Source organism: Musca autumnalis, unplaced genomic scaffold (genome assembly GCF_047663935.1).
Source record: "Musca autumnalis isolate F117 unplaced genomic scaffold, ASM4766393v1 scaffold_3, whole genome shotgun sequence".
Taxonomy (NCBI): Eukaryota; Metazoa; Arthropoda; class Insecta; order Diptera; family Muscidae; genus Musca; species Musca autumnalis.
The window spans coordinates 192,462,613-192,478,831 of record NW_027411866.1 but is presented as its reverse complement, the minus strand read 5'-3'; the positions used below and the strand labels follow the sequence as shown (position 1 = coordinate 192,478,831).

General features: G+C 40.3%; 2 protein-coding genes across 21 annotated transcripts in view; both read left to right on the top strand.

Annotated features, from left to right (window-relative positions):
* Positions 1–11,876, top strand: part of LOC141398634 (voltage-gated potassium channel subunit beta-2-like) — a 726,071-nt gene extending 714,195 nt beyond the window's left edge. For all 20 annotated transcript variants that reach the window (XM_073976119.1, XM_073976118.1, XM_073976117.1 and 17 more), the window contains one exon: positions 10,093–11,876. In XM_073976119.1, the coding sequence (XP_073832220.1) occupies positions 10,093–10,194 (102 nt within the window). In that variant the 3' untranslated portion in view covers positions 10,195–11,876. The remainder of the gene's footprint in view (positions 1–10,092) is intronic.
* On the top strand, positions 10,444–11,876 carry LOC141398635 (uncharacterized). Its single transcript, XM_073976120.1, has one exon. It carries the CDS (start codon positions 10,444–10,446, stop codon positions 11,674–11,676), a length of 1,233 nt encoding a protein of 410 aa, XP_073832221.1. The 3' UTR covers positions 11,677–11,876.
* Positions 11,877–16,219: the final 4,343 nt, after the last annotated feature.

Genomic DNA, 16,219 nt, shown 5'->3' with positions numbered 1-16,219 from the left:
ATAGGTCACAAAAATCTTTGCGTCAATTTACATGCCTTATGAGAGCCCTGACCCACCTGGGCAGCGCCTGCTCATTGGTTGTTAACTTAACGAGAATTTTCGTTAATTGCCGAAATTATAAGAATTTTAATTTTACCGATTTTTGTCGGTAAGTCAAAAAATGAGTTACAGAATTTCACTACAGGGAGGAAGGTATTGACATAACCCTCATTAATAAAGACGAATCCCATATCATTGACTGGAAGGTATCCGAAGAGTGCTACTTTTTCCGGTCACCGAAAGATATTTTTCAAGGTCTCTGTTGAAGGAATTCGGCAACCACCACATAGAAATCCACGGAAGACTGACTGGAGCAATTTTGCTGAATTAACAAATTCAATGCTGGGGGTACCTTACTGTCCCACAACAGCCGAAGAGGTTGATAATGCAGTGAAACATGTAGCAGAGGTTTTGGTGGATAGCTATGAGGCCTCCTGCCCACTAACCCACCCTGGCAGGAAAAGCCAACCGGTCTGGTGGTCAAAAGATCTTGTCAATCTAAGAAAAATCAGCAGAAGGCTTTACAACAAAGCCAACAAATCAAAGTTGTCAACCGATTGGGAGAATTACGGAGTATCTTTTAATAAATACGACATTGAGATTAAGAAGGCTAAGCGCAAATCTTGGATTTTCGTTAGTGAGACGATAGAAGGGGTAGGCCAGAGGATGTGACCAGATTCCGTAGGGTACTATCAAAGGACCCGAAAACCATTGGTAGTATCAAACGGGCCGACGGCACATGGACTAACTCCGGCCTTGAGACTCTAGATCTCCTGGCTAACACTCACTTCTCCAACTGTATGGATGTATCAGAACACCTTGATGTTCCAAGGATATACAACCGTACCACCGTAGATGTGAGTGTTACAGAGGAAATCATTAGTCAACCAAAAATAAAATGGATCATAAACACATTCAAGCCCTTTAAATCACCCGGACCAGACAGAATCATATATGCAATGCTACACAACGCATTGGAGTCACTGATTCCACATAACCCTCATTAATAAAGACGAATCCCATATCATTGACTGGAAGGTATCCGAAGAGTGCTACTTTTTCCGGTCACCGAAAGATATTTTTCAAGGTCTCTGTTGAAGGAATTCGGCAACCACCACATAGAAATCCACGGAAGACTGACTGGAGCAATTTTGCTGAATTAACAAATTCAATGCTGGGGGTACCTTACTGTCCCACAACAGCCGAAGAGGTTGATAATGCAGTGAAACATGTAGCAGAGGTTTTGGTGGATAGCTATGAGGCCTCCTGCCCACTAACCCACCCTGGCAGGAAAAGCCAACCGGTCTGGTGGTCAAAAGATCTTGTCAATCTAAGAAAAATCAGCAGAAGGCTTTACAACAAAGCCAACAAATCAAAGTTGTCAACCGATTGGGAGAATTACGGAGTATCTTTTAATAAATACGACATTGAGATTAAGAAGGCTAAGCGCAAATCTTGGATTTTCGTTAGTGAGACGATAGAAGGAGTAGGCCAGAGGATGTGACCAGATTCCGTAGGGTACTATCAAAGGACCCGAAAACCATTGGTAGTATCAAACGGGCCGACGGCACATGGACTAACTCCGGCCTTGAGACTCTAGATCTCCTGGCTAACACTCACTTCTCCAACTGTATGGATGTATCAGAACACCTTGATGTTCCAAGGATATACAACCGTACCACCGTAGATGTGAGTGTTACAGAGGAAATCATTAGTCAACCAAAAATAAAATGGATCATAAACACATTCAAGCCCTTTAAATCACCCGGACCAGACAGAATCATACATGCAATGCTACACAACGCATTGGAGTCACTGATTCCACACCTGGAACTTATCTTCAGGGCGTGTCTGTGCTTTTCATACATACCGGCTCTATGGAGAGAAGTAACAGTGGTATACATCCCTTTAGAAAGGCTGCTGGATCTTGGCATTAGGGCCAAGCTTTCAGCCACAGACCTAAGTTCCGCCCAACGTGCCTACCTAAAAGCAAATCGGTAGAAACAGCGTTAAACGAGGTAGTATGATATATTGAGAGAAATATGGAGGGCTTGGACGTTAGATTCGAATCCATACACAACTCTCTGATAAACCTAGGTGTCTCGTCCACACTGGTCAATTGGATTGACGGCATGCTTAGCAGTCGAATAATCAATTCAAGTATCGGTGGAAGTTCCATCCGGAAGCATGTCACCAGAGGTACACCCCAAGGTGGTGTCATATCACCACTATTGTGGCTTCTGGTGATAAATGAAATACTCAAGGATTTTGATAGGCTGCGTATAAAAACAATCGCATATGCTGATGACGTTGTCATCATGTTTAGCGGGAAGTTTCCACAGACAGTTTCAGAACTTATGCATGTTATCAAGATGGGCACTCAACAATGGCCTCGGAGTGAACCCATCGAAGTCAGAGCTAGTTCTGTTTACAAACAAAAGGAAGGTCAGACCATTTACCCTACCATTGCTGGACGGAGTTATTCTTGAACTCTCTTCGGAAGCCAAATACCTCGGCATTATCCTGGACCACCAACTCACGTGGAAAAGGAATGTCGAGAAGCGCACCAAGAGACGTCCAATAGCTCTATACTCCTGCAAAAATGCCATTGACAAGAGTTGGGGTCTGAGACCAACGGTCATCCACTGGATATATACGACCATTGTACGCCCAATTCTTGCATATGGCTCTCTGGTATGGTGGAATGCTCTCAACAAAACGACATATCTAAACAAACTGAATAGCGTCCAAAGAGCGGCATCACTCCTAATCACTGGTTCCATGAGGAGCACTCCACAAGCAGACCTAATTGTGCTACTAGATCTACATCTGCTGGACCAAGTAGTACAGGAACTGCCAGCAATGGATGCACTTCGTCTTAAGGAGCTAGGTTCATGGCGCAGTTCCGAACACGGACGAACTGTAATTCTACGTCGATTCGGACTATCAACGGCCTTGGGGAATATTAGTGATTATAAATCACAAGTGTGCTTCGAGGCAACAAAGTTGCACATACCCCACAGGGATGAATGGACACACAGCGGCCCACCTCTAGACCGTATAGAGATCTATACTGACGCCTCTAAGATGGAAACAGGCACAGGAGCAGGCGTCTATAGCAAATCCCTTGGCCTACGACAATCATACAAGCTGAACGAATATTGTAGTGTCTTCCAAGCCGAAGTTTTTGCGATCAGAAAGGCCGCGGATCTGATAAATAACATGAGAGGGAAATAGTTGGACCGGTGACTATCAACGTCGATAGTCAAACGGCCCTAAAATCACTCAAGTCCCATTATATCAAGTCCGCGGCTGTTCTAGACTGCAAACAAGCTATGGAGCCACTAAAATCAATCGTCACCTTGGGTTGGGTCCCAGGGCATTGCAACATCGAGGGAAACGAGGCAGCCGACGAACTGGCACGCTGCGGATCGGAGTCACAAAAAATTGCAATCGACAACTCCATCAAGCCATCACTGTGCCACTTCAGGGAAAACAATAGAGCGGAAACGTCGGGAGAAATTCTGCAAACACTGGCAAAACACGCCAAACTGCAGCACACCAAGGGCAATCTGACCAATCCCGTCCAAGTCAAGAACCGCTTCACTGCTCTCAATGAGGAAATCAGACCTGAAACTAGCAGTGGGGATCATCACGGGTCACTGCAGCATAGAATTCATGACGAGCAAATGGGGAAGAAGACACGGCTGACTACTGTAGGCTGTGCAAGGATGAGGAAGAAATAGAGACGATCGAGCACCTATTATGTCGCTGTCCTATGCTCTTTTCTAGAAGACAGCGCACCAATGGGTGGGCACACCATCCAATCTTTAACAGCATTCTGCCAAACAGAGCCGGATCTACTTCACATGGCAAAAGGCCTGAAATTGCTCCAACGTGCTGAGAACATGACAAGCACCACCTCTACACAGTAGCATCGTCAACCACGTCCCAACTAATCACAATCTTCACAACTACAATCTTCACTACATCTATATCTATATAACTACCACATCTACAGTCTCATCTACAACCTCTTTCTACTCTTACAGTTACATCGAAAAATGACATCTAATCTAATCTGCAGACATCACCTTTACATCACCACCACATCTGAACCATCGGAATCTACCCATCTACAACCACATCACTCACAATCTTCATCTATCCATAACTATCATCATACATCTACATCTCCTCCATATCATAACCACATCTGTAATCCGTTCCAACATTCAGGATGATCACAATGGACCTCAAGGTCTCCGAGTGGAGTGGCTGCCATCACAGTAGCTACGCATCCTAAAACCTAACCCTAAGTTCACATTTTTAGGTTTATTTTAGGCTTTCGCGATTTTGCTTGGAAACCGCAAGTCCTATCGAAATGGGGCTAAGGAAAATGTTGTAGCTGTAAAACTCTCTACATGAGATACATATGTTTAAGTTGTGAAATTGCAGTCATGACATTGTTTTATAAGGAGACGATACAGTCAGTGAATTGTCCCAATTTGAACTTCTATTCCTCAAAAATGGTAAAACCTACGAAAACATCATAAAAGACAATCTTGTAAATAATTTTCACATCTACAACAGTTTATTTAGTTCCATTTTGATAGGGCTTGCGGTTTCCCAGCAAAGTCGTGAAATTTGACCGCGATGTATTTAAAATGCGCTCGGTCGATTTTTTTTTATTTTTCTCATCTATGAACATTGTACTTTCATTGTACTTTCCGCTAAAACGTTCCAGGTATAAGCTCCTTTCATTTAAAGTTGGTTCAAGAGCACTGTGAGACCTTTGGCTAAAAATAGAGGCAAAATTATTTAATTAGGAGATTTCATATTTTTGTGAAAAAATATACTGTTTGGAATTTTGGTACTCTTATCTTGACAGTTGGAGACGTTCCGAATAAATGTAAATCTTTGCCGATGTAATTATTTTTATAACGGTTATATAGGCAGCTATACTAAAACATGGACTATAACCCACAATATTTTAAGAGAAGATTTGCGGTCCACAACGAACTGCCAATGTGCTACAAATTTGGTAAACGTACCGGACAGGTATGGAGGCTATACCAACATTGACCTATGGCAACTTTTTTGAAAAAGACCCCACAAAAACGTATAAAAAACATTGTTGCACAACATCCCATACGGGACAAGGGAGACTTTTCTCATATCAAGGAGTGCACCCTGATTCATATTAGCCCAATTATATGGGACCTACTATTTATCGCCGAGTCCGAACGGCGTGACCTACGACACCAATAGTAGTGAAGTTTTACATGGCTGAAATACTCAGGAAATATCGCCAGCATTACTGAGGGGTATTTTGCCACCGTTGATAATTTGATGTTGCCTAGCCGTGGAATCAAACCCACGACATTCTGCGTGCAAAGCGGGTGTGCATACCATTGCACCACGCTGGTACCCAAAAACACGTATACTGTTGTAAAAAAACACGTGAACTATTCTAAATAAACATTAAAACGTATCCTTGAACAGGTCTCAACCTGTACTTTGGCCAATATATTTTAACTTTTGTGGAGGAGAACCGGAAGTAGTGGACGGATATAGTCCATATTCGAACCTGATCCATGTCTCAAAGATGTATTACGGTGTGCAAAATTTGATTCGACAGTTGTCGCACGCATCATTTCAGCGTAAAACTTTGAACTTTAGAGGGGGAAGTACGTGAAGAAGTAGACATTTTTATAGCCAAGTCTGAGCGGCCGAAATACAGAGGAAATGTCGCCTATATTATAATAAGGTTTATTTTACCCTACACCACTATCCATGTGCATAAGCCTATAACTGGTAAACATTTCTCTTAGTGAATATAATCCGACTACCACCATACATAATATGCCTCTTTCTCTCTGGGACCCCCATAAGCAACCAAAATTTCGTGACCATCCGATCAAAATAGCGACCTGTAGCGTGATTGCAAAAAAAAATTAAGAATTGGATGCATTACCGACTATTGTGATATCTCCCTTGTTTCACCAGTTTCGCCAACCTACTTTACACCAATGTAAAGGTAATATTTTCTTGTTCCATTGACAGGCCTTGCCGTTGGAATACCCCTACTAGAAGCCGATATATTCACAAAGAATTAAACTTTGACTTGGTCTCTACATGAGTTTTTCCCCATTCCGACCCCTAGATATTATCCGACTATCACCAAAATCAATAGTCTACTTCCTCTGTGGGGCCCCCATCAACACCCAAAATTTCGTGACTATCCGATCAAAATTCCAACCTGTAGCGTGATTACAAAACATGGAAAAATTGGATATATTACTGACTTTTGCGATATCTCGATTGTTTCCGAAGTTACGCCAACATACTTTGCATCAATATAAAGGAGATCTTTTCTTCTTCCATGGACGGGCTTTCCTTTTGGAATACTCCTACCAGAAGCGGAGATTTTCACATAAGAAGCAAATGTTGATTTTTCTCCACATAAGCTGTTTGCTTATTCCGACTCCTGAATATTATCCGACCATCACCAAACTTGATAGGCTTCTTCCTATGTGGGACCCACATCAACTCGTGACGATCCGATCAAAATTGCGACCTGTAGCGTGATTACAAAAAAAAATCGGAAAATAGGATACACTACCTACTATTGCGATATCTCTGTTGTTTGACCACCTACGGTAGCCTGTACATCCTTGCCAGGTTTTGCTTTTGATATACCTATTAAAGAAACAGAGCTATTGGCTTTGAAATAAAACGTTGACCTTTTCTCCAAATAAGTTTTTGCCCATTCCGACCCCTGAATATTATCCGACCATCATATAAATCAATAGGCTTCTTCCTCTGTGGGACCCCCATTAACTCCGAAAATTTCGTGACGATCCGATCAAAATTGCGACCTTTAGCACGATTTCGAAAATAATTGAAAAATGGGATGTATTACCGACTTTTGCTATATCTCCGTTATTTGGACACCTACACCAAACTACTTTGCATCTATGTAAAAGTAGGATATTCTACTTTCAAAGTCAGGCTTTGCTTTTGGAAGCTCCCCAACCAAAGCTGTGATATTCGTCATTATAATTAAAATCGCAAAAAAAAGTTGGGTTCTATTAGCGGCTATTGCGATATCTCCGCTGTTTGACCATCTACGACAACCTCCTATACATCGTTAAAAAGGTGATATTTTCTACTTTCATTAACAGGATGCTGAGATATTTGCTTTGGAAAAAAACGTTGACTTTTTCCCCAAATAAGTTTTTTACCAATTCCCCTAAATATTATCCGACCATCACCAAAATCAATATGCTTCTTCCCCTCCGGGACCCTCATCGACACCCAAAATTTGGTGACGATCCGATCAAAATTGCGACCTGACAGACGGACGGACGGACACACATAGGCAGATCGACTCAGCTCGTCGAGACAATCATATTGGTATATATAAGTATGGGTCTACGGCCATTACTTCGATGCGTTACAAACTTTTTGGGCAAAACCAACTTATAATACCCTCCCCAGATAGTGGTGTAGGATATAAATATGGGAGAGAGGAATATTCTGGGCGAAAACGTTAACAAGATTGTCAGAAAACCTTTATATGCGAATATCAAATATGTACCTAGGGTACACAATTTATGCTGAAAACGATATAATCATATGTTTGGCTTAGACATATAGCGTTTTAAAGAAAGGCGTGGGGAAGGTACCCCAACTCCTCCGAAATTTATAAAATATACATAACATAAAATATCGCTTAGGGGAGGTGCACGTCTTCTCTGGAATCCAATAAAATATGAAGCCAGTTTTCGGAGGCCATTTGATTTGTATTCATACAAATATGGCGTTTTTTAAATATGGCATAGGAAAGTACCCCGCCCCCTTCGAAATTCATGAAAATGTGCATCTTATTTTCCCCGAAGGCCATCCTTGTACTTTCTGTGGAAATTTCAGGAAAATCGGTTCAGTAGTTTTGTAGATGTAACAGATTTTAAAAAGTAGGCGTGGTAAAGCCTTAGATTCCTAGCAAAGTGGGTAAGGTCGGAGACACAGCCACAATTGTCTCGCAAATTAATTTCCAAACCGATACATTCGTAATTATTGAAAATGTAGCATTTTTAAAGAAATAGGGTATAGTTGAAGTACCCTGACCCCACCGATATTCAACAAAATTTGTAGCCCATTTTAACCGGGGCAATCTCATAGTTTTTGTAGAAAATATAAAAATTGAAAATTGAAAAAAGTGGGCGTGGTCAAATTTTTTTTGCATAAAAATCTAAGTCGGGCTATTGCGACATTTCACAAATCAAATGTTATCTGCTTCTGGTTCCTCTGTATGCAGACACAAATCTCTGCAACCTTGCGTCCATAAAGAATCAACCCAACCCAACTCACGGTTAGCTGGGCAGCTAAACAAATTTAGCGTGTCGTCTGGTCCCAATCCTAATGCAGCGCATGTGCTGGGTATGGTGCCAACAATTCGGACCCAATATAGATTGAGATGGCTGCATCGTCCGGATCTTACCTGGGCTAAAACTTCTCAAGTTTGCCTTGGCAGCTGTTTTTCTTCTGCTGTGATGGATGAGGATGGTCTTCAAGTACGACATTCACATGCGCGACTGCATCAGTGTGAATGCTATCTAGGACTGACTGATTAGTCTAGAGGTTCTCATTTAAACCTTTGGACCTCTCTCTCTAGATCATGATGATCTTCCCACATTTTTGCATACCACGCTGGCGCCGCATTGCCTACCACAGACCGGTCTATTGCTTTGTAAGAGGTCAACAAGGTTTCTATGTCAGCACCCTAAGTGCTGCCGGCTTGCGACTTGAGGACCATTTTTTCATCGAACGTTACACAATTAAACAGTTCCGGAGATGTCACACCGCCACGGGGAACTCACTGTTGCATTGATTATCCAATGTTTCAAACACGGCTGAAGGGTAGTCTTCTCTATATCCTCGAACAGCTCGGGATGTATCGAAGGTCTTCGATAGGTCAAGATCCACTATGACTGTTCGGTCGCACGGCCTGTTCTGGTTCAGTTCTTGACTGATATGTGCGGATATGGCTTGTAATGATGTTGATGTGCTGTACATTTGCCGGAATCCATGTTGATGTTGAGCAACTGGTAAACAGTTTCTCATCGTGGGGAGAAGTAGTGCCTCTAGAATCAATGCTACCGGCGACAGGAGGGAAATCTACCAGTACGATTCACCTCTATTGACGTCCTTGTCAGGCTGTAGTAGCGGGACCACCCTGCCAACTTCCAAACCTTCTGGTACAATATGGGTGACAAACGATAAATTGAGGACACTTGTTAAATACTCAACTCCGGGTTCGTCAGTTGCTTAAGCATAACCGTTGATGTTTCGAGTGGGCCCAACGCTTTGGATGATTTTCCCGTTCCGGATGATGCCTGCAACATCGCCCATCATAAATTGTGGTGGTACCTCCTCGGGAGGGCTCTTCTTATACAGCGTAGCACACAACTCTTCGCCCTATCACACTCGGGGTGCTCTATAAACAACCAGTTAAAATAACACGCCCACATCTTTAGGTCATCCTTCTTCATCGGATTCGAAGTGATTTAACCGTTGCCCACTATTTACTTTATCTTGTACCAATGTTGCATTGCTTAAGGTTGTCTGGCCACTGTTTCCGCTTATTTTCGCCTACTAACATGTCGACTTGTAGAGTAAGTTGTCTAACTCTTGGGTCTTCAGAGTTCGTTCCACGAAACTTATCAACGGTAGAAATATTAAGGTCAGCTCAAAACAAATTTTCTACATAAAAAATGACGACTAAAACAAAAAGTTACAGATTCAGATCATATAAAGTAAAAATAGGACAATTTGACCTAATATAAAACTGAATATTAGGCCATGTTTATATTATAACCATTTGCAGGGTTAACCTTCTTAATGAGCATTTATTTGACGTATACGCAAAGTAATTGATATTTGAAACCCAGTGGGTTTGTTAAATCCTGTTATATATAAACGAACTATTATACCATAATTAACTCTCTCTCTCTCTCTCTTTGTATCTCTTTTCATATCTATTTACAGTTACTGCCACGTTTGTCGACCAGTGTCATGCTAGAATTGGAACGAATATTAGAGAATAAACCGGTGCGACCGCCGATGATATCAACGCTGGCACTTCGGTGACAATCAGCCTGCCCTCAGGGGCCCCCAAGCCTTAGTGGCGGTGTCGCCGGCGGCAGCAGCGGCATGGGACCCTGTGGGCAAGAATCACCCAAAAACGATGAGGTCTCTGCCTTTTGCGGTGAAGACGGCGATGCAAAGGATGCCTCTAAGCAGGGCTTTTGCGTTATTCAGTGACGAAAGGAGTCTTTAGATATTGATAATAAATTTATTAAAGCAATTAGTAGTAAAACTAGTTTAAGTAGTACAACAATGACAACAACAATAAGTAAACATGATTTACAATTACAACAACAACAACAACAACAGCAGCAGCAATTACAACAGCAACAACAGCAGTATCAACAACAAATACAACAACAGCAACAACAGAAGCAACAACGTTTTTCTCAAAATATTTCATATAGTTTGGATAATAATAAAATAACTGGAACAACAGCAACAACAACAACATCAAATCGTTTAGATAGTTTAACGATAACAGGAAGAACAGCAGCAACAACAACAAATACCATACAAATTGATACACTCAACAACAACAATTTGGAACACGATCTAATCAATGGAAATTCGGGTTTCCGCCAACAGCTGAACAACAACAATGGCGATGTTGAAGCACCACCACCACTACCACAGCCAGAGCCAGTCAAAATACCCAAAAAACGATCCCTGTTGAATTTTAGATCCCTCGATTTTCACATTAAATCTTTGTACAGTGGTCTGCGCAATGGTAGCTCTGGTCAAAATAAAGCCAATTCCCAATCCACAAATTTGTTGGCCCCCAGCAAAGGCAGTGGTAGTGGTGGCGGCGGTAGCAGTGGTGGTGATAATACTGATGACATTAATGTTAGCGGTGTCGGCTTGGGTGGCGTTGGCGGTGGTGGTTACAATGCCAATGGCAGCGAGTTGAACCTAAGCGATCAGTATTATCATCATCAACACATACATCAGCCGTACAATCGCATGCCGCCCTATTTGAAGATCGAATCGGTGGACAATGAGGAATCGGAAAATCTGCTAATTGATTATCCACAATCTCCATACTCGACACGTCGCAACAGTTCGAATGACGACAACCGTTCCAGCAGCCAATTGATACACCTCACCGGCGGTGGTTCTACACAGTATCTGCAACAGCCATCATCCGCCTCACATCATCGCTACGAAATGTCGCGTTCACAGGCAAGTTCTCCGTCACCGTACTTTTTGTCGCCTCATGCATTTGCCTCATCGTCGCAAAATGTCAGACGTTCATCAACATCGGACATTATGTCCGGCAGTAAACGCAGTGTTTGCTCATCGGCAAACACCAGTCGACGTCCGAGTACATCGGATTTGTTGCGTAAAGCGCGTGAGCGTCGTGGTAGTGAGACTCGTATGGGACGCAGTGTTTCGCATGGCGGTCTTCCACGTGGTGGCGGTGGTGGTGGGGCATTTCGTGCTGGGCCAGGTGTTGGTGGTAGACGAACCAGTATGGCCTACTAAGGCGTAGAGAATTTCGACAACCATTCTCCTTTTCTACCTCCCCCCACCTCCCTCTCCAACCTCTTGGTCCTCATTTCTTCCTGCAGCAGTAGAGTGCTGATACTGAGCTACTGTTCAAAATAAATCACTTCTAAACTTCTTCTATTGTCTTTCCCAAACTATATAACTAGAGATACTATATTATTCACAGAACAACAAAACAACTTATATTCAGAAAAAAAACACAAAAAATTATAACACAATCTGTAGTGATTAAAATTTAATAATGAACAAAAAATTCATAAAATCCAAAAAAAAAAATAGTAAGTGTAAAACTTACAACAAAAAAGTGCTTATGATTCGTTTTTTTATTATTGAGAAAAATAAATAAAAAATCGAAAACAAATTCTTTAATTTTGGAAAACCCAAAAAATTTTCAAATAATAATAACTTATATGAAACAAAACAAATACTGGAATTATATTCTCTTTAAGCTTTAAAAGTAACTTAATTACAAACATAAAAAAACCAAAAACTAAAAAAATTGAATACAAAAAAATAATAACAAACCATTCAAAAACCAACATTTATCTAATAACAAAACTCAAGAACAACTTTTTTGTAGTTAAGTAAGTTAAAGAAACAAGCAAAATAACAAGAATAAGAACAACAGATACTGCAATTGTATAACTTCAAAAATATAATAACAACAGCTAAAACAATAAAATCTAACGATACAGCTATTAAAATAATAAAAAAAAAATAATAAAAATTATAACATTTTTGGTATTCTTGATTTTCTTATCATCTTCTATCATTTATTATTTACTCACATCATATTTTTTTAATATACAATCATTTGATCAACATAATCTCGAGTATCGTCATGCAAAGCAATTACACGGTGCTCTTGAACCAACTTTAAATGAAAGGAGCCTACACCTGGGAAGTTTTTGCGAATTCTGAAACTACAATGTTCATAGAGGAGAAAAAAAAACAGAAATCTAATCGAGGCTTTTACCCAATATGGAGTGAGCTATCTGTAGGAAACCCCCATATATAAAAACTTATTCTTTTGACATTTACCAATTTTCCTTGTATGTTTGAAATTTGTGTTATACGATCTATACTCACGGTGCTCTTGAGCTAACTTTAAATGAAAGGACCTTACCCCAGCAAAGTTTTTGCGGATTCTGAAACTACAATGTTCATAGAGGGGAAAAATAAAAAAAATATTTTATGCATCCCTTTGCCAAACCTTTCTTCCCTTCTGTGTTCAGCTCTCCAAGCAACAAGTCGTGTTAAAATAAACTCTTTTTATACTTTTCTATTAACAATAAAGCTGCGTTTTATTATACGATCCCATCAGGTTATGGGCCCAAATCGTTGTTTTTAGAAAGTGTATAAACCGTCAGAAGAGTTTCTGATAATATTTTGAAGGATGTCAATAAATACGAATTTTTCTGTTAAAAAATTGTTGGGGCGAGAAAACTATGCAACATGGTCATTTGCAATGAAGAATCTTCTTTAACATGAGGATCTGTGGGACACCGTCGAAGGCAGGTACCCGGCTGCTGGCATGGATATAAAGTTGGACACAAAAGCCAAAACGAAAAAAATTTTGCTGGTCGACAAAATAAATTATGTGCACATCGAGGATGCAGAAACGTCGAAGCAAGTTTGGGACAAATTAAAGGCAGCTTTTCTTGATTCAGGTCTCACTTGTCGTGTCGGATTATTACGCCAGTTGATAACCACCGTTTTTCCTCATCCGAAAATATTGAAGAATATGTCAGTCAAATTGTTTCGACAGCTCATAAATTGAAAGAGGTTGATATGCCGGTAAGTGATGAGTGGATTGGGACACTGCTTTTGGCTGAACTTCCCGAAGAGTACTCCCCAATGATTACACTGTGCTACAGTGAACATTTACTCACGCATTTACTCATTCAACCGATTTCATTGGGTTTCCCCATTTTGTAAAGCTAACTAACATTCCTTCTTGATAAAAGTAAATAATTACCCGGTTTGGTGTCTTCTACGCAGCCTAGAGCACGAGGAAAAGCATTTTCCTGTTTTTTAATGCGTTTTTGTCACACTTAAATCACTATAAAATAACCATTTGTTATCCGATTTTAAATTGAAAATCCAAGAAACCCCCTTTTTCACTACATTTACCGTTATAAAATCAAAAAGCGAAGTGACCCAAAAAACCAAATTTTCGTCTTCCATGGACTCCCTCAAAATTGAATATAAGCATCAGAACCCCTGCAAAAAATTTTGTCCACTTTTGTAACACAGTGTTATTGGTGTAGAAAGATCCGGAGTGAAAATAACTTGCGACTCCATTAAAACAAATGGCCTGTTCCCGTACTTTATAAAGTGGTAAAAGTTGTAAAAGTCGTAAACGATTTTCATATAAATTTTGTGTACGGGAACGCAAAATGTGTAAAAGTGGTAAAAATTTTAAAAACTTTTTAGTTCTGGAACAGAGCTAAAATTACTCCATGATGTTAAAAAGCCAACACATGACAGCACAGCCTTCTATTCTAAAACCAAGAAGTAGCATTTTGTAAATAAAGGTTTTCGATGCTACAGCTGTAATCGCTACGGACACAAGGTCAGTGATTGTCGTGCTAATAAACAGAGAAATGGAGAGATCAAGCAACTGTGCAAAACCCAGTTTTTGCAGCGGAAAATTTTAATGATAATGACTGGTACATTGACTCGGGAGCAAGTTGTCACATGACGTCACGAAATGATTGGTTTATAAATAACAACAAACCACAAATACATGAAGTTGTTGTTGCCAACAAACAATATTGCAAAGTGCATGGTGCAGGTGATATCAAAATAAATTTGAAGAACAAAAACGGCGAATTGGTGAATGTTACCATTTACAACGTATTATACATTCCTGACCTAAAAGTAAATCTGCTATCAGTGAGCAAAATAATGGATAAAGGCGAGAGCACAATGGATTTTTCTTGCTTATTTTTTCCGCCTCGCTTCAAAGCGCAAAAGTGAAATTGTACTGTTTTCAATAGGACAGACCACAACGAAGCGAGGCTTCAGGCCACAAAGTTGAAAATTGTTGAACTTTTGAATTCCTCGCCTGGCTTCATTTTTGACATTTCGTTTCGACATTCAATTTGATATTAACACGTGCTTAATCTGAAAAATAGAATTTTGCTGTAATTTTTATGTTCGGTACTAATTATTTACAAACAATTCATATTAAAAAATTGAATTTTATTTGATATATTGAAATAATTATGTTTATATCGCCCATGAATTTTACGCTTCGATGTGTGATACCAAGAAATAAGCGGCCTAGTGAAGAAATAAGCTAAGCCAGAAAATTAAGCTAAGAGCTGACTGTGTTCTCACCTTAATGGCTACATTGTGAAATTCCAAGGAGATGATTGTATAATATCAGCACAAAACGAAGAAATAATAAGAGCGCAACGCACAAACAACATGTTTAAATTAGATCGAGGTTTGGGGCAAGTTTGTATGGCCGCAACTACAGCTGATTTTGATGTATGGCATGCTCGTATGGGTCATTTAAATTATGCGGATTTAGTCAAAACAAAACAGGTGGTAAAAGGTATGGAATTTCAACGGAAATCGTCGCAGAATTGTGTTCCTTGTATTATGGGCAAGATGTCGAGAAAATCATTCAAGCCGTCAAATTCCAGTACAACAAAATTACTTGAGCTCGTGCATTCGGACCTTTGTGGACCGATGGATGAGGCTTCAATTGGCGGAGCTAAGTATTTATTGATATTTAATGATGACTACTCGCGTAAGTTTTTCTTCATCTTCTGCAGACAAAAACGGAGATAGCGAAATTTTTTGAGAAATTTATAACTAGAGTGCAGAATGAAACAGGTCATAAGATAAAATGTCTGCGTACGGATAATGGCACAGAATTTTGCAACCGCAAATGTTAAAATTATTGGAGAAAAATGGTACACAACATCAGACCACAGTGCAGCACAGACCCCCAACAGAACGACGTCGCTGAATGCATGAATCGCACCATCGTTGAACGGGCTCGCTGTATGTTGTTTAATGCATGTCTGCCGAAGAAATTTTGGGCTGAAGCCGTTGCGAATGCCGTACATGTGATAAGTCACTCCGTTTTCGCCGCCAATAAAGAAGCTACACCACAGGAGATTTGGACTGGTATTAAACCTGATATACATAAGTCACTTCAAAGTTTTTGGATGCCGTGCTCTTTCGTACATTCCAAAAGAATAACGCAGAAAGTGGGATCGTAAGGCAGAGGAATTAATTTTTACTGGTTATTGCGAAGATACTAAAGGATATAGGTTGCTGAATGCAGAAGGTTGGCGTGTTGTGAAAAGCAGAGAAGTAACATCTCTTGAGAATGAATTTTATGGAAAGCAGCAGCAGGAAAAATAACAGCCACAACAAAAGAAATGTTTTGAAGATTTTTGTTTTGTAAAAATGGATGAAGTGGATGATACCGTTCAAGAGGAGGTAAACACAGCACAAGATGACGATGGAAAAGAGGTTGTGTCAGATTTTACAGCAC